The following is a 20,259-nucleotide window of genomic DNA, read 5'->3' on the forward strand; positions in this document are numbered from 1 at the left end:
CAATAAAGCCACTCACTACCACCATGGCTTGGCTGGCGCAGTAGTAAAGGCGACAGGATGGTCCTACTACCGTAGCAATAATCGCGGATTCGAATCCTGCTGGGGCATGGTCGTAAATTTATGTTTGTGCCCTAGAAAAAAGTCCGATAAAGAAAATGAACCTAGTCGCACCAGTAACTCGGCTGGGTAAGACTGGATATCTTCTGAGATAATTTCTAAGTTGGTCACTAGCCAGTCGATAGGATTAATGCCGAGAATCAAGGTATGGAGCTCACGTTAAATTGTAGCTCCGGTCCAGATAAACCCTCGTTGGTTAAAACGAGACTAAAAAATATATAAAAAAACATTTTGCCAAAAGTTGGGAACGCTGCTACCATTAGAGTAGGAATAGAATCTGAAAAAAAGTCTTAGGCTAAACCTCATTAAAATATCAAACATGTAAATAAAAGAGCAGAGTTATGAAACTAAAAATAGTAAATTTAGTTGCTATTATATGTAAAATAACGTCAAAATACCACCATGTATATGTAACAAGTTAATTAAAAAATCCCCAGCCTGACATATAGATGGCGCTACTAGAATTATATCCATATGATTTTTAGTTAGCCCCAACCCTCAAAATACGCGTGTATAAATAGTATAGGCCGGGGACTTTTCAATTAACCTGTTACGTCAAACGCGTATTATATCTCAATATAGGCGTGAAATAATAAAAATTAATAACGACTTATAAGCCATAAAATTGACGTTAAACGTCGTTTCGTTGGAAAATTTCTTTATAATCGATATTTTCTACACATAACTGCATTTTCCGTATCATTAACCAAAGTACTAATACCGCGTATTATTTTTTATTTGGTTGCTCATACCGTTTGAAATCAAGTTATAGCACAGATTTTTTCATCGCGACTTACCTGACTCCATTAAGAGAAAAACATGATGATCGTTTCTCATTAAAATACACTAACCTAATTGATACCGTTGTCGATTTAATGGCCTACAAATTCTTCATAATAGTTGAGCGAATGTTAATTGGGAATGTTTCTTACTTAATATAGAGATAAAATTGAAACTGTTATATATAAACAGTTGCTTGCCAATAAAACATAACTGTTTAATTATATAAAAATATGTATTTATATAAACACCAGAGCATTAGAAAAACTCCCTTGACTCTTCAGATTTTGGATTTTTAAGTCTTAAAATTTTAATATCATTTCATCCTCTTCGGACATTTAACATTATTATATTGTATTTATGTTAAAAAAAACTAAAACGATTTATTTATCTTTCGCCATTTATCTCATCTCCTTCAAATCAGTACATTTCTTTGGTAAAGCCTTCTTCGATTTACTTTTAATCTCTTCAATTAATATCCAAAATTAAAACATGTCCTTAGAACAAGTCTAGGAAGCAATTATAAGGGCAACGGAACTAAATAAATGGAATGGGGTGTTTGAGAAATAATAAGAAATTGGTTTATTATGAAAAGCTATCAAGATTCAATACTCTGCGGTATAGAGATAAAAAAAAAATTCCGGCTTCTTGAGTTGAATATCTACACCCGAATTACCTATGACAGATATAATAACATAATTCTTTTTAACAGTTGAACTTGCAAAACGTATTTGAACATAGGGATAATCAAAGAAAACTGTCAAATCACCTTAGTGTTCGACTAATTTGGGCGTGGTTTCTTCATTCCAAGTAACTACCACTATATAGTATACACCTTTAACATTATATTCATTGAAACTTGCTATCACACTTCTAGGAATAATACGTTTAATATTTTAATAATCAAATTGTCTTTTAAAACGTATTATGAATCACAAAATCTCAGAGGTGCTGTAGTCACGAAATTATGGAAAAAATTGTAAGAGGTCATGGGTTTTTCACATAGTGTTTGAAATATAAATAAATAAATTCAGTTTGAATAATATTAAATATACCGTAATAATTTTTTCCTTAACTAATTAACCCTTCTTCCAAATATTGCAACTTAGTCAAGCAAGAACTCCTGCAACAAATTCAACTAATTTTTTTAGCTACGAGATACTTCACGTATTTTCCTAATATACATTTCTCCCAGGGCTTCCTTGAGGTCATCTCAATTCTGTGAAAATTTCTAATGACTTTCGGGGGTCGTAAATGTGGACAATATCGATTTGTAATAAGCATTATAATAATTTTGATATTGATACAATTATCACTATCGGCATATACTATCGGCAGCATATTGCAAACTTCAACAGGTTATTATAATTTTTACTAACTTTACAATTTGATATTAAACATTCTGCATGGATCATACTTTTGCAACTATATTCATGTCAAAATTGTATCACGATAGCTTATTTTTCATTATGTCACATTGTCAAACAACACAACACATACTTTATTACGATATCGAATTTATTGGTTATTACAGTCAGTAAAATCATTATAAATTCAGACCGTATTTTTCTATCTCATTTTATTTTAGTTAAAAGGAGTTACAATGCTCTTTGATGCGTCTGATGATGTAACTGAATCAAATAAAAAATCCTCTTTTAATTGTAATATTTTAGAACAATTCGTGAAACATATATGAAGAAAAAAATACTTTTGAATCAAGATAATGCATTCCAAAAGTAAGTGCTACTAATATAGCACGATATCCCCCTGGAAGTCACAAGGAGTGTAATCCAGAGTGCTAGTTTAAAGTACTCTAAAGGACTGTCAATACACCTGAATGAACTTGATTAATAGACACAGAATAATTTTTAGAATAAAATAAAATAGTAATTGAATTAAGTATTATACGGATTTATAAGTTTTACATTAGATCACTTATTATATATAAAATATAAATATATTATATAAATCCCATCCAATACTTAATGCCCATTGGACAGATTGTAGAATATTAAGAGAATATAGTGTAATTGCTGAGCTGATGTGACAGAAAATCGGAAGTCATTCAGTGCTATTCAGTTTGCAAAAGCTATTCAGTTTGCTTTTTAAGCACCAACTATAGCATATAAGACCTCGAAGAAATACTGTTGTCAACTGCTTCTTTGGTGTAATGGTTAGAGCGTTTAGCTCCCAAACGGATGTCGCGGGTTCGATTTTCGGCGGGAACAATAACTTTGTTTTGTTGTTTAGTTAGAACATATGTCAAATCACGTAGGCTAGGTAGCAGACTCCGGGGACTGAAATGCTCCTTATTTTCAATCATTGCTCCTTTATTCCTATTTTTCCTCATACTAGTTACGCCTTTCCTTGGCACCCATTACAATAATAAATAAAATAATTACGTAATTTATTGAGTAAATATCTAACACTAAAAAGAGAAAAATAAAATATGTTTACCAAAAATTTATAAATTTGTACATTAGATCACTTATTACATATAAAATATAAATATATTATATAAATCCCATCAAATACTTAATGCCCATTGGAGAGATTGTAGAATGTTAAGAGAATAATAAGAAAAAGATAATGCATCTGCATATAATGATCTATTTATATATATTTATGATAATGAATTAATTAAACATAATTTCCGTTAAAATTATAATTTAATTATAAAGTACCATAAAATTAAAACATCAATATATTTGTAAACGACAAGTTAAGCGTGAAAATGGTTATAGCCATACGAACAATACAATTCAAGGATATGACAGTGGCAACCGACAGCATACCATGTAACAAGATTCCTTTGCCGGTCCAGCAAGTCGGAATGCGATCGTTTTGATATAATTGCGAAAATTGAACAAAAACAATAAGCTCTCATTAATTTCAAGCAATTAAAGTATAGATTGACATTAATATGTTGATAAAACCGTTGCAATGACACGGCCCGCTTTTTTTTAAGCTTCATACACTTGATAGCCGACCGAAGTTAATGGTCTCGCGGAACAGGATAGTTGTCGATATTTAGCTGCATATTTCGTTGAAGAGCCGGCATGTTCCAGTTCATAGACGTGCGTTGAACTAATTTTATTATTCGCGGATGTTTTCATAGCTTTGTCGTAACGAGCTACACATGATTAACGGCACTGTATTGATAATTCATATTGCATATTGATAAGTGATGTATTGAGTGAAATGTTTATAATTAACGGTTTAGTTAATATAAAGTGATTTATATAGTACAAAATATGATTTATATATATATATATATATATATATATATATATATATATATATATATATATATATATATATATATATATATATAAAGGCAATCCCAGAAGATATCAGTATACATTAAAAATCATCGTGGTCCGGAGATTCGGCTACTTTCGGAACTATTCATATATTCGTCGGCGCAATCTACTTGCCGCAAGCCGAAATGCTAAAAGTCGATGTTGCCAAATTTACAGCTAGGCTATTTGTTTTATGGATGTATTTTCTTTTAGAAAAATAATATATTTAACAAGACTTTCTCACATTAAATTTTATATTTTGTTATGAAAAAAAAAGAAACAAAAATAGAGTAGATACGTTTTTTTAGTATTTAGTACAATATATAGTATTGCCCTTCGATTTGGCATCACTGCATGATATTACAAGCCAAGCGTTTTTCAAAATAAATGACGATATAGTACTCCTTTAACTAAACGTTGGGCATTTATTTATTTAACTATTAAAGCGTTACATATAGCATTTTTAAAGTTATATTGTGATGTTCCTTTTTACTTAAACAGAAGGCCTTTTAGTTTAGCATTTCAGCGTTTTAACAGGATTAAAAATATGGAGAGTCAAAGGCAGGTTTAGTTTCAGTTGTTTCAAATAGGATAATTTAATTAAATGACTTAAATTTTGCAGTGTAAATTAATATGTCAAGTTTGTAATATAACATACTTAGCAGCAAGAGAAAGAAAGATTTCGCCATGAGCTTGCTGCACAACTAAAGCCGATAACAAGAAGGATCATCTGCCTTCTGTGGGTCTCCAATTTAATGATTTTGGTATCCATACATACTGAATTTCGACAGAATCTTTGTCAGATCCATAATATAGATGTTAAACAACCTAATCTATATTTTAAGAGTTCGTAAGGTTTTGAAAGTTGGAAGCCACAGGACGATAAAGAAAAAAAATATTGCTTAAAGAATTTCTTAGAAAACAAGAAGTCAAGAAGCTTATATACCACTGTATAATAAGCTATCATCAAAGTAGTATTTTTCATAAAACTATTGATAGGATTATTATCTTACGAATAAATTCTAGGTAGGGTACGATTAGTCAAGAAGGGTTACAGTCAAAAAATTAATTTGAACAATATTCGGCAATTGAATTTTGACAAGGTAATAGAGAATTATATATTTAAGTAATTTCAATTAATCGTTCAGTTTATAGGCTTTTAGCTATTTAGAAAAGATTGTACTTGCTAGAGCTGATGATTTGTTGATAAGGAAAAGTAATCTGCCAAAATATCAAAGAAGAAAAAAGCAGACCTAAGCAGAAATAAAAGAAAATAGTTGAAAGGTAAATACTAAAATGTAATGTAATGTAATGAAAGGTATATACTAACATAAAATACAAAATATTAACATCAATGAGTTTTTAGGTACTTGAGTCCTAGATTTCATTAATTATGATGGTGTATTTTTTAGACGATAAGCCTTTTTTACATGAAATATATTAACCTTGGTAATTTAGTAAATAGTTTATGGCATAGTTAAGGTTCATTGTTTTATATCCTCTAATTTATAATTTAAAATCAATATTTAAAATATATAAATGAATATAATATAAAAATTAATATTATGCTGTATTTTTTTACCTCCTCTAAAATGTTTCGTAAATTAAATTCATGTTCTTACTGTTTTTTTACAAGTCATTTTTGCTATATATACATATATATGGTATATATAGCTTAATATAAAACTTATGAACGTTACTCTTTATTTTAATAACTAATAATAGATTACATTTTACGCCTCGAAAACTGACACTATGCCGATATCAGAAATTTGGTTATAGAAAAGATAAAGCCCTACTCATGACGTCCCAAGCAATACTGAGAATATTCAAATATTTCTAACACCCGGGACGCGCGCGCCAGCCCAGTATCTATAATCTACCGGACCACGATGATTTTTAATGTATCCTGGAGGTATCCAGTATTATCCAGTCTAACTAACTATCACAGAACTACCAAGCTATAACTACTCTCTGTAGGTTTATGTTTTATGAAATATTATATAGATATTTAGACAATATTTCAGAACAAAGACATCTCTATGAGATTAAAATTATTTATGAAAGACCTAAATTTGCAAATGTATTATAGTAAAAATATTAATATATAATGTACATATTCTACGTTTAATATAAATAATACGTAAATAACGTAAATGTTTATAACTTTGTTGAATTCTCACCTTGAGCCTTTTTGGTTATGTGTATGGGAATCTTAGAATATATCATTATTTGGCAACAGATTAATAGTGATAACAGAACTTTACGATTGAGGATGTCGAAATATTCATCTTATATATAAAAATGAATCGCAAAATGTGTTGGTAAGCGCATAACTCAACAACGCCTGGACCAATTTGGCCAAATCTTTTTTTAAAATGTTCGTTGAAGTTCAAGGATGGTTTTTACGGCGAGAAAAATTAGAATTATTGCTGGAAAAAACCTAAAAATAGCCCTTTTCTTTTTCCCATACAAATGATTTGTAACTAAAACGTAGTCAATTTGAGCTTTATTGCTATGGTATAAAGTTCATATTAAATTACAAGCACTCACTGTTGTCTAAGCAATGTAGGTGTGTTCCTAACGTCAAAGATCATATCTATCAAAACAATGTGCGTGTGTGCGTTGGAGCACAGAATACATAGTTGGAGGAGTTTAATGTCGCGTTCTGAAACTCGCGTTTCTTTTGTATTAGTTTCGGCACGCGAGATAAAATGCATCAGTTTCCACGTCATTACATCAGTCAAACAAAAATCGCGTTACCAACAGTGTTTTATTATTTTTAATATCCAAATTTTAAATAAATAAAACAATTCGTACGGCTTAAGTTCAAGTCATATCAAATTAAAAAAAAAAAAAGTTGTCTGTTACAGATGACTTTTGACAGAGGACAGATGAATTGTCAACTGATACACGAAACAAATTCGTATATCGTGTTTTGTGCAGAGTGTTTAGTTAGTTAGTGTTTGTTTAGTTCGTGATTAGTGAAAAAATAATTTATATTTGATATGCCTCCTATAAGACGAAGCAATTTAGGTAGAAGAACCAGAAATGCTATAAACCAAGCTAATTACCGATCTAATCGTACTGCACAAGAACGTCACGACGGAAATGAACGTGAAATAATTCGGATATCACAAACGCGTGAAGCGCGAGCGCGACGTTACGATGTGTCAATTGACTACAGTAACTACCAATGTGTTGTTATTGGTTGTATGAACTTGGTTTGCTCACACTGTAAGGCATTAAAATACAAAAACGAAGCCAATGGATTGTGTTGCGCAAATGGTAAAGTGAAATTGATACCATTGGATCCACCACCAGAACCATTGTACTCATTGGTTTCAGGAATAGGAACAGATTCTATACACTTTTTGACACATATCCAACAATATAACAATTGCTTTCAAATGACTTCATTTGGGGCAACAAATGTAGTTCGGGAAAATTTTATGCCAACTTTCAAGGTATGTATTATAGCAGTTACTCATAATTATTTTAGCGAACAAAATTTTCTGTCACCAGAGTTAAGATGTGTTACTAATCTTCAATTTCTTAATCATTACGAAATATATCACTTAGTCATCATATTATATGGTGATTCAGTTTCAGTGACAATTTTATTATATTTTATATTTGATAGATATTAGTTAAAACTAAATATATACTTTTTAAGATCAAATATTATTTAAGTTTGATCACTGACAATCCATTAATTTATACCACACCATAATATATTTTTTTATTTACAGATACAAGGGCAAATATATCACAGAGCAGGTTCACTGTTACCAGTGTCAGATAGCGACAACAAATTCCTGCAAATTTATTTTATGGGCAATTCACCACAAGAAATTGATCTGCGTTGTGCACATAACAATTTAGTAAAGAGGTCTATTGTAGAACAATTACAAACTTTATTTCATCAACACAATCAATTGATTATATTGTTTAAAACTGCCCTGGATCTGATGCCATCCGATAATCACAAAATTGTAATTAGAGCTGATAAAATACCTGCAGGTCAACATACAAGACGTTTTAATGCACCAACTATTGATGAAGTTGCTATCGTTGTAGTTGGAGAAAATTTGGAATCCCGTGATATTGTTTTACATCGTCGGAATGATCAATTACAACGTATAAAGGAAACACACCGCTCATATGATGCACTGCAATATCCCATTATATTTTGGCAAGGTGAAGATGGCTACGATTTATCAATAAAAATGATAAATCCCATTACAGGTAACTAAAATATTAGTTTAACTATGGCGATAATATCTCAGTCACTATATTATGTATTTGAATGTTATTAAAACAAAATCTGTTTACAGGTTCTGAAACCAACAAAAAAGTCAGTTCAATGAACTATTATTCATACCGCCTAATGATTCGGGAACATGAAGATAATCACATATTGAAATGTCGGCGATTATATCACAAATATGTTGTTGACATGTATGTTAAAATTGAAACGGAGAGATTAACATTCATCAGGTTGAATCAAACCAAACTCCGATCTGAAGAGTATATTCACCTTCGAGATGCGATTAATACTGATGGAAATGCACAGAATGTCGGTCGGATGACTATTCTTCCAGCAACATATATCGGAAGCCCTCGGCATATGCACGAATATGCTCAAGATGCCATGTCGTATGTTCGTCATTATGGTACAGCAGATTTGTTCATCACATTTACATGCAATCCGCAATGGATAGAAATTAAGCAGGAGTTATTCCCTGGGCAATCACCCATTGATCGTCATGATATTACAGCCAGAGTCTTTAGACAAAAGTTGAAATCTTTAATGAATTTCATCGTAAAACATAATGTGTTTGGTGAGACACGTTGCTGGATGTATTCTGTGGAGTGGCAGAAACGAGGATTGCCACATGCACACATTTTGATTTGGTTGGTTGAAAAGATAAGGCCAAATGAAGTTGATGCAGTGATATCAGCTGAAATCCCTAATGTACAAGTAGATCCTGGATTGCATGAGGTAGTTATCAAAAACATGATACATGGTCCCTGTGGAACTCTTAATCAAAATTCACCGTGTATGATGGATGGTAAATGTTCAAAACGATATCCACGGACATTAATATCGGAAACAATTACTGGTAATGACGGTTATCCATTGTATCGTCGCAGATCGACAGCAGACAATGGAAAATCAACAATTGTCAAATTAAATCAACAAGATATTGAAATAGATAATCGTTCCATATTCACCCATTTTATCAAAGACATTCAAAGCACACATCAACGTTGAATCTTGCCATTCAGTGAAATCGATTAAATATCTTTGCAAATATGTAACCAAAGGGAGTGATATAGCTGTGATTGGAATTGGTGCAGAGAATTCTAATGATGAAGTTACCCAATACCAGATGGGCCACTATGTCAGTAGTAATGAAGCAGTTTGGCGAATATTTTCTTTTCCTATTCATGAGAGACACCCTTCTGTTGTTCACTTAGCTGTGCATTTAGAAAATGGACAAAGAGTGTATTTTACAGCACAGAACGCAGTACAAGGAGCTGCTCAGCCACCATCTACTACATTAACCAGTTTTTTTGAGACATGCCAAAACGATGATTTCGCACAAACATTGCTATATTCTGAAATGCCAAAATATTATACCTGGAATCAATCCTCAAGGAGATTTATACGACGGAAACAAGGAAAACCAGTTCCAGGATATACAGATGTATATTCCACCGATGCGATTGGCCGAATTTATTCAGTACATCCAAGCAATGATGAATGTTTTTATTTACGACTGCTATTAGTCAATGTACATGGCCCAACATCATTCCATCAGTTACGAACTGTTGATGGTAAATTGTGTGGATCCTACAGAGAAGCCTGTCAACGTTTGCAATTGCTTGAAAATGACGCTCATTGGGATCAAACTCTCAATGATGCTGTAATATCATCACACGCTCATCAAATACGAACATTGTTTTCTATAATCATATCTACATGCTTCCCATCAAACCCAATTGATTTGTGGATCAAGTACAAAGATTATATGTGTGATGATATTTTGTATCAAATACGGAATAGAATGAGAAATCCAAATATACAAATCAGTGAAGAAATTTACAATGAAGCATTGATTTCAATTGAGGTCATGTGCTTGATAATGTGAAACAAACTATTAATTCAATTAGGCCTGACCGCGCCCAATCGTCCAATGCATGACGCTTTTAACCAAGAGTTGCATCGAGAAAGACTGTATGATCTCAACGCTTTGAAAGAATTAATTCAAACAAATCTTCCACTGTTAAATGAACAACAAGAAGAAGTACGTATTTGAAACTCTTATGAAAGTAACAAATGATGAAACTGGAGGGATTTACTTCTTAGATGCACCTGGTGGTACAGGAAAAACTTTTTTGATTTCATTAATATTAGCAACAATTCGCTCACAAAATAAAATTGCACTTGCACTCGCTTCGTCGGGAATCGCAGCAACTTTGCTTGAAGGTGGTCGAACAGCCCATTTAGCACTAAAATTGCCATTAAATATGCAAAGCAATGAAACTCCAACCTGCAACGTTTCGAAGAACTCTGCAATGGCAAAGGTTTTGCAGCAATTTAAATTGATTGTTTGGGATGAATGCACGATGGCACATAAAAAATCTTTGGAGGCTTTAGGCAGAACCTTAAAAGATCTACGTAGCAATAATAACCGATTTGGTGGTGCAATGATTTTATTAGCAGGAGATTTTCGTCAAACATTGCCAGTGATTCCACGATCAACGCCAGCTGATAAACTCAATGCATGTCTAAAGTCCTCCAATTTGTGGAAACATGTCAAAGTACTTCATTTAAGCAAGAATATGCGTGTCGAGTTGCAAAATGACCAATCTGGAAACATATTCTCTAAACAACTCATTGACATTGGTAATGGCAAATTTCCTATAGACATGTTGACTGGCTGCATTAACTTTCCTCAAAGTTTTTGTCAGTTAACTCGATCAAAAGATGAACTTATTCAGAAGGTGTTTCCAGATGTTTTTCAAAATTACAGAAACCATGATTGGTTGAGCGAACGAGCTATACTGGCTGCAAAAAGCATAGATGTAAATGAATTAAATTTCAAAATTCAAGAACAAATTACAGGCGAATTGAGGATATATAAATCAGTTGATTCGGCTACTAATCAAGATGATGTAGTCAACTATCCACCGGAATTTTTAAACTCGCTGGATTTGCCAGGATTGCCACCTCACAATCTTCAATTAAAGGTTGGATCGGTGGTTTTAATGTTGCGAAATATCAACCAACCGCGTCTTTGCAACGGTACACGGTTAGCGATAAAAAAATTACTAAACAATGTGATAGAAGCAACTATACTCAAAGGAAAGTATAAAGGAGAAGATGTTCTCATACCGCGCATCCCAATGATTCCGACTGATGTGCCATTTGAGTTTAAACGACTACAGTTTCCAGTGCGGCTTGCTTTTGCTATGACTATAAACAAGTCCCAGGGGCAATCATTAAGTGTTTGTGGTATTGATCTAGAAAACCCATGTTTCTCACATGGTCAATTGCCTGTTCCCGTGTTGGAAAACCATCAGATTTGTTTATCTATGCGCCAGGTAATCAAACAAAAAACATCGTATACCACAAAGCACTACAATGATAATAATAATAATAATTATGATTCATATGATTAACAATAAAGCGATTACTTACTTTTAAATCCTTATATATGTTTTATTTAATTATTTTTTATTCACAACGCCCTATCACCAGGGTGATGGTTCTGTTCAGGAGAATTTTTTAAAATACGTAGGCACAAAAACTGCCACATTACAAATCTTTTTGACAGGACGAAGTCGTCGGGTCAGCTAGTTTCATATATAATTCATGTCACATATTAAGCCCAAATTAAAACGGAACCACCCAATGCTTGACTGACGTAAACCTGGCCGTTTTGTAGGAAACAATATAAAAGATGATATCATGGGTTGTCCGTATTACATTCTAACAATCATCAGGTATCCAGTATCCATATTTTATAATCGTTGCACTACTTCTTTCGCAGCTTAATTAGAAAAGAGTGTCGCAATCGTGATAGTGAATGTTAGTTTTGTGAAGCTCCCCCCGTACTTTTATTGTCGAAACAGTGTTACTCAAGAATTAAGTTTGTGTTTCGCCCAAAACTCCTCTTCGCCGATGATGTTTTACCATGTATTATGCAAGCTATCAATACCGTGGATACTCCCGCCTGTGAAACGTTAGACTAATTAAGATTTTTTTCACACTTATTTTAATATGCAACAAAATGCACTATATTGCAGGGTGTTCATATTATTTTATCTATTTCATGTATCTGTGATGCATTTATATTTCCATAATGGTACTATCTATTGGTTTAGGTTACTACTCTGGTAGAATCTATTGGTTTAGGTATAAATGATGTTCTAGATATTTTAAATCAAGACACGTGTCACAAAGGATAATTGAAACTAGAACTATATAATGAAAGCCTTAAATAAAGTGAATCTCGAAAAAAAAGGCCAAATTTCCCCAAAACCAATACCAATACATACAAGGGCATTGTAAAAATATAATTACTTTGACTGTCGATTGGACTTCGGAATGAAATGATGGAGCCATGTTTCATCCATTGTCACATATCGATGCAAAAACTCGGGTTTATTACGCTTGATCATCTTCAAACACTGCTCCGAATCATCGTTGTTTTTGGTCAAAAGTGAGCCCGTGCGGCACCCACTTTGTACAGAGCTTTCTCATACCCAAATATTCGTAAATGATATGATGTACACATTCAGTTGATATCTTTAGAGTGTCTGCTATTTCATTCAATTTCATTTTACGGTCATTCAAAATCATTTTGTGGACTTTTTAAATGTTTTCGTCGGTAACGACCTCTTTATCAATTTTTGTCACAATAACAAAAGTTGCTTCACAGAAAATGCTATAATTCACAAACTAATGATCTGACAGCGGTCAAATTTATACACGCCTCTTTCGAAGGTTAGGGCTAACTAAAAAACATACGGATTGTTATGTGTAACATATGTATCTGGTGGCGCCATTTATATGTCAGGCCGGGGACTTTTCAATTGACCTGTTAAATAAGTGGACACAAACGTGGAGGATAAAAGTCAACAAAAGTAAATCAGTGCATATTGATTTCACCTAGAACCAAACTGTTTATATACCAATAAATATGAATAATTGTATTACCCCCTACGATAACAATGCTAAGTACCTTGGGATGATTCTTGAAGCAAAGCTTCGTTGGAAGGTGCATATTAAAAATAAAAGAACTCGAATTAAGATCCAAAAAAAAGTATTATTTGGAAGAAAAACAAAATTATTAATAGTAATAAATTTATGCTAGACAAACATATACTAAAACCATTATGGACCTATGAAATTTAGTTATGAGGATGTAATAGTAAATAATATCAGCATAACACACAAGTATTTCATAATAAAATCTTGAGTAGTATTGTATCCACCCAGATACTATAGGAACAATTACGTACCTTCTTCGTTACCTAGTCCTCCGAGTTGCAATTGTAATAGAGGAAATTAAGAGATTCCCAACAAGACATGAGAAAACACTCTATTCCCATGTTAACACCAAACCACTGCAATTTTGCATGACGCTGAATTAAGACACAAACTGAAGAGGACCAAACTGTGTGATCTCATGTAGTGTTGTAATGAAATGCACTAAATGTCAAAAACACTGAAAAGTTCCACTAACTTTTATTTTATTAGAGACTAAGTAAGAGCCAATGGGTCTTCCTAGATAAGTAACTAATTTTACGTGTCTATAGAAACAAATTGTAAGGTATTCGACAACGACCAGTAGTAATATATTAATATATTTCAAAATTTAACGAGTTGTCAATTCTAATTGCTTATGTCAATTATGGCAATTCACAGAAACGGATAGGGTCAATCATACATATAAATGAACAGGCAACAAAGGAAAAACAAATAACAGGTCAATTAAATAGTCCCCAACCTGACACGTAGATGGTGCTACTAGAATTAAATCTATATGTTTTTTAGTTAGCCCTAACCCTCAAAAGATGCTTGTATAAATTTAACAGCTTTCGAATCATTAGTTGGTGAATTATAGCATTTTGAGTGAAGCAACTTTTATTGTGAAAAAAATTTATAAAAAGGAATTTGATGTATTTGAAGGACGAAATCGCCGAAAAACGGCCGCATTTGAATAAAAATAAAATGCTGCTTCACCAAGATAATGCACCGTGTAAAAAATCCATGAATTGAGCCTCGAATTGCTTCCTCATCCACCGTATTCTCTAGATCTCGCCCCCAGCAATTATTTCCTGTTCTTAGATCTCAAAAGAATGCGCGCTGGGAAGAAATTTTCGTCGAATGAATCGTGCGAATGAGGTGATAGCCGAAACTGAGGGCTATTTTGAACCAAAGGACAAATCGTACTACAAAAATGGTATCGAAAAGTTGGATTATCACCCTTGAAGGGAATTATGTTGAATAAAACAAAATTGGCAAAAAAAATGTGTTTTACTATGGTAGGCCGGGGAGTTTTCAATTAAGCTGTTACGATGATAAAATATAGAGTGGAATAAAGTTAGTTAAACTAACAGAAAGAGATTCTTACACATTCCTTCTATTTCATACGGTGTTCTGTGTCCGCAACCGCTTAAAAATTGAATGCAATAGCTAACAAATAGTAAAATATTAATGGTCGAAGGATCGATAATTTACGAGCCGCAACATAGCGATCCTAATTACAGTAAACAATTTCAATCCCAACCGTCGTAGCACGGCGGCCAATAATGGCGTTGCAAGTATCACCTAATTGACTATAACAAATATCGCGATATTGATACAGTATCTCCATTATAAGTGTCGATTTATCACTGCCTCCCTCGTACCCCGTTGCTCCAACGAAAATATTTGCGTCACTCGGCTACCGAGCAAGCGGGCGTCGACAACAGTAACAGCAACAGCAGCACAACGAATGCCCAATGATGAAAAAAATTGAACGAGAAGCTGCGAGCATTACGCACGAAAGCAAACAGATAGCGTCGGCAGATACGTATGAGAAAATATTTTGCCACGGCCGAGCAATTCATTAAAACGGTAATGGCTTATTTTAACAACAAAAAGTCAGCCATCGATATTGACATCATTAGCGGGGAATTTTGCGGCGAGATTGCGTTTATTTCGAAATTGGACGATTTGTTTTTCGGAACTGGTTCCACTCGAAACAGTGGCGTAACCGGTTTTTTCTCATTTCTCTTCAGTACTATGTCATTATACTTCACAGCATATCAGAAAGTATTTGCATTACTGCATTTAAATTATATACTATAATTAAAAATTTGATTCGAAACAAAAAATTTTTGGATTATATTCCAAAGAGTATTATAGGTGATCTATACTTCCAAAATAACAGTGAACTCTCACTCATTAAAATTTATGATGTCACAACGTCGCAATGTTGCCGCATCAACTTTGACTATTAGTTTATTTTGACAGTTATATATCAGTAACAAAATTATAATGCAAATAAAATAATGAAACAAAAACATTATTATCGAATATCAGTTATTTTAACATTATAGTATATCTTATTTTAATATTATGGAAGGTTTTAAACTATAGTTAATCATATAGCCACAATAGTTGGTAGGTTAGGGTTGTTTTATTATACTTACATTAAACTTTTTTCCACACCACCTTTAAAGTAGAGTTCTAGGTGCGTTTTTTATGTAGTGATATTATCTGGAGGTCTAATCCACCTAATTAATAATTTTATATCCAAGTAATGTATTTTTTTATACCTCGGTCGAAAGTACGTACTTTTGTCCCTAATAACAGGGAAGAAAGTTAAGCATTTACTCTCTGTGAGAAGTACACCCGCGCCCTCTATAACGGCAGGAGGAAAAAATTCTTATGCGTATTTATACTCGTAACTAGGGACTATTTATTCCGCAAAGGAAATGGCGTGTACAGCCTATTATTTCCACTACTCTGCAGAAAATGCAAACTCCCAATCCCACAGAAAGCGACTCTGTATAAAATGCTAGTCCGTCCAATCTGCCTCAATGGAGCATAGGTGTGGTACAGGTATGTCTCGGAGAGATAACTTGAACTACTTTAAGTGTTCCAATCCAAAAAAAGTCCCTGCGTTACTCAGAGCCCCATGGTTTATGAGGAACGTCAACACACACCTCGAATCAGGCATCCCGTTTGTGAAAAATTTCATAAACATGCTCAGTATGAGGTTCTCCATAGGAACCTTAGCACACGATAACACCTTAATAAAATCCCTACCCGTCCACAAACGCCGGTAGTGAACAAACTACGGCAGTCCTAGTCGTAACCCAGGGTCTCTGCCGCCCGCAAAACAAACATATCCCGAACCTGAAGCGACATCTGGTCAATCTAGAAAAAGGAAAAAAATAAACTATTTATTCCGTCCCTACAATAAATTCTTTACCGCTGTCATTAACGCTGCTACCTCTAACCTTAAAAATAATCATCAATGTTGTTTTGTGTTTTGTGAAAAATGAATAACACGTTATCATCTAATGAATCCACGGACGAGGAAGATGTTATACGAAATTTTGATGCAGTAGAAGTGTATTGATGTCGGGGGCAGGCATCAAAAACATGCTCATCAAAATTTAAAGTTAAATTAATAATATACTTTCGACCGGCTATGAAAAAAAATCGTATACACCACACGGGCCAAAAGTTGAAATCATGACAACTTTCGGTCCTTGCGGTGTAATATACTATTATTTTCATTCGAAGGCACATTAACCTTTTTATATTTAGTTCTTGTTTCCTTTGTTGCTGTGTTTTAATCCCACGTTTTCTTGTCAAGTTAATTTGATATTAGTATATTTCTACATATATTTTATTTGCAAAAATTCTAGTGATATATCTATATCTCTATATCTTCTGATTTAATCACTTCATCTCCCATATCATCTGTAAAATAATTAGTATCCATTCTCCCCTCATACATTCCAACTAAATGTTGAAATATATTCTGAACCATTATACACCATCTTACACATAATATGATGTTCTACAATAGTCCTATAATAATTACACATACCTCATGTGTTTGCACTCTTACCGCTCTGTCTTTGTAATTGTTAGCATTGGGTAATAAATCCACATAAGGAAAGTTTTATTCAGGTACTGTCACATCATAATGTCAAAGTTTTCTTCAATGTGTTTGATGGAGATCATTCAAACCAAGTGTTGTTGTAGACAATGCTTCTTTACACAAAACTAAACAGTTATTGATTACATATCTCTCTCGACCAGTATATCCTTTATAAAAATACCTTTGCCATCCTTCTATCCATCTTGTATTTCCCCACATCAATTCGAGAGGATTAAATATGCAATGATGGAGATGAAGGTATCTTTGTGACCAGATTTTTCTACCAACTGATCCACGGTGTATATTTTTCAGACCTCTTTCTACTAGAAGTAAATTACGTAAAATACAAACATTTAATCTATATTTACCAAGTGATAATTTGAAATAGTTCCTCCTCCAAGAGCTGCATATTTCTGAGATTTTCTGAGAATACCTCTAGATAAACAATTTCCTCTGAAATAATTTTATTAAATTATAATTTTATCTAGAAAAATTACTAACTTTTTCATACCTTTTTATATTTGATTCCGAACAGAGTTATCATCAAAGTGATACTGATCAAAGTGATGTTGACTGGTATAGAGATATAACTAAGATCTTTAAACAGAAAAAGTTTTCCTTCGTATTATTAACGGCCAATAGGACATGAATTATGTTTCATGAAGACAATACATCGATACCGACTTACCGAAAGCTTTGAAAGCTTGGTATCCATGCATTGATTTATATTCTGGACCTACGAATTGTTTTAAATTAATTCAAATATAAGTTACCGTCCAATGGGTGAGAAAATTCGACGATTCATACTGTCAAGTCCAAGTTATAAAAACTGATATCAGCCCAACAAAGCAAAGCACCGGACAAATGCTACAGGATCTACTAACAAAGAACAATATTAAACTTACTAACTTGATTAAAACAGAATTTAAAGAAAAATATGTATATTATTGGAAGATGGCTGAAATTATTTTGATCCCAAAACCAGAACAATCCCCAAGTGAATTTAAATACCACAAACCTATTTCACCACATGAATAGCTAACAGGTTTGAACAAATTAACGCAAATTGTAGATAGAAAAATCTAATACCTGCCTACTATACTGATAGTTCTATGAACAGACATTCAACAATTAACCAGATATATAGCATCACAGACATCATCGCCTACGAAGCTAGAAAAGTCTGCTGAGCTATATTTTTAGACTAAGCCTTTGATAAGATTTTGTATGGAGAACATATACACAAACCAAAAAATTTTACCAAAATAACACACATTAAACTTCTCAACTCAGCTTAGATGTAATCTTAGCCAGAATATTTAGAGCAAAACAAGATTAGACCTATTCTGTAATAAAATAAGCTAAAATAGGTGTACCATAAGGAAAAATAATAGAGCCAATTATTTGCATACTTTACATAATTACCTATACAATAATAACAATGAATAACACTGTCACCCCATACAACAATGCCAAGGATTTTGGGATGAACCTAGATGCAAAACTTCATTGAAAGGAATATATTAAAAAGAAAAAAAAAGAACTGGGATTTAATAAAATAGAAAAATGTGTTGGTTAATTGGAAGAAGATCACAAGTATACGTGGATATAGTATATCCAAAGTTGCTGTGAACTACATCATCAATATGTTTAATGTATTGCCTACTGCAATTTGTAAATTCGTTTTACAATCAGACAATAATTTCTTTCTCATTTTATTCTAGTTAAAAATAGATCCAATGCTGTCTGATACGCTCGAACCCGTAAACGAGTCAATGTCGTCCGGTTGTCAAACGTATGCAAAATTCTTCAGAACAATAGTGATAAGAGGTTATAAATTGACAAACGTTGTCTGAGAGCTTTGCTTGCTTTAATAAATTTCAAATCGCTGTTTATTACTACATTGATTAAAAATCCCGATGCCATACAGAACAGGTTGTTCCTCTAATCAGTTACTTCGAACAGGAATGAGGTAATGGAGGCACCTTTTTCATAAAATAATATAATTAGACTATAAAATTCCTCAGAGGAGTTAACATTTTTACTGTTAAATATTAATTGGCTACGGTTTTTATTCAAAATATTTTTAGTGTGTTGTAGCTACAATCAATATTAGTATGGACACGGTCACTGAAATATCTCAAAAAATTAAAAACAAAATCTTGAATTCACCGCAAAGAAACCGTCCTCATACGAAGCGAGTGACCAATCAAGCTCAGCTTAATGTTAGCACCATCAGAGATCAAATATATGAAAAGTATAAAAACTCTTCACAATTCAGAGGAAACTGTTAGTCTGGAAAGTATCGAAAATTTCTAATGTTTACAATGTTTAAAAGCATATAATAAAATCAAAAAACTTATTATTTCAATATATGTATTTAGATGAGACATGGATATTTCAAAATGGGACCTATATATCCAATGATCACTAATGGCAAAATTATAATAAAAATATTACTAAACTAAAGTTGATGAAAATAGGTAAACGTTGGAGTAACAATTGATTAGGTTTTATTAGTCATAACATTTATTAATAATTCATTGGAGATATAATATGCTTCACGCTAGAAACAGGGAAGCTTAGTACCACCCATCTAGCACCATGACCGCAATCAGACTCATTGAATAAGTAATTGAGAAATGATGGAATCATGAACAAACGTTCGATAGATTGGATATGAACAGCTATTCACAGTTATTCGCTTCTGTGAAACTTTCTATGGGATTATGATTCAGTGCTGATTAATTCCAAGGTAGGGTAATGAGGGTGGAAACAACTAAAGCTTTATATATAATTGATATACGACAATTGTAGGAAAACGTATTCTAGAGTGAGAAAGATTTATGTCCATTAGATATGGCCGTAATTGTTCAAAA

At 32.9% G+C, this 20,259-nt stretch overlaps 1 protein-coding gene across 1 annotated transcript; it reads left to right on the forward strand.

The window, feature by feature from the left end:
• The first annotated feature begins 7,448 nt into the window (after positions 1-7,448).
• On the forward strand, positions 7,449-9,477 carry LOC143190845 (uncharacterized). Its single transcript, XM_076395412.1, has 4 exons — positions 7,449-7,487; positions 7,548-7,666; positions 7,952-8,447; positions 8,537-9,477. Exons 2-4 carry the CDS (start codon positions 7,610-7,612, stop codon positions 9,475-9,477), a joined length of 1,494 nt encoding a protein of 497 aa, XP_076251527.1. The 5' UTR covers positions 7,449-7,487; positions 7,548-7,609.
• Positions 9,478-20,259: the final 10,782 nt, after the last annotated feature.

Source organism: Rhynchophorus ferrugineus, unplaced genomic scaffold (genome assembly GCF_030347505.1).
Source record: "Rhynchophorus ferrugineus isolate W39M unplaced genomic scaffold, kcgeb_rfMv2 rfM2, whole genome shotgun sequence".
NCBI lineage: Eukaryota > Metazoa > Arthropoda > Insecta > Coleoptera > Curculionidae > Rhynchophorus > Rhynchophorus ferrugineus.

Coding starts and splice junctions, on each gene's coding strand:
- LOC143190845 (XM_076395412.1), top strand. CDS start 7,610: ATGACTTCATTTGGGGCAACAAATGTAGTTCGGGAAAATTTTATGCCA. Junction 7,667..7,951: donor ATTTTATGCCAACTTTCAAG/GTATGTATTATA, acceptor TTTTATTTACAG/ATACAAGGGCAAATATATCA. Junction 8,448..8,536: donor AATGATAAATCCCATTACAG/GTAACTAAAATA, acceptor ATCTGTTTACAG/GTTCTGAAACCAACAAAAAA.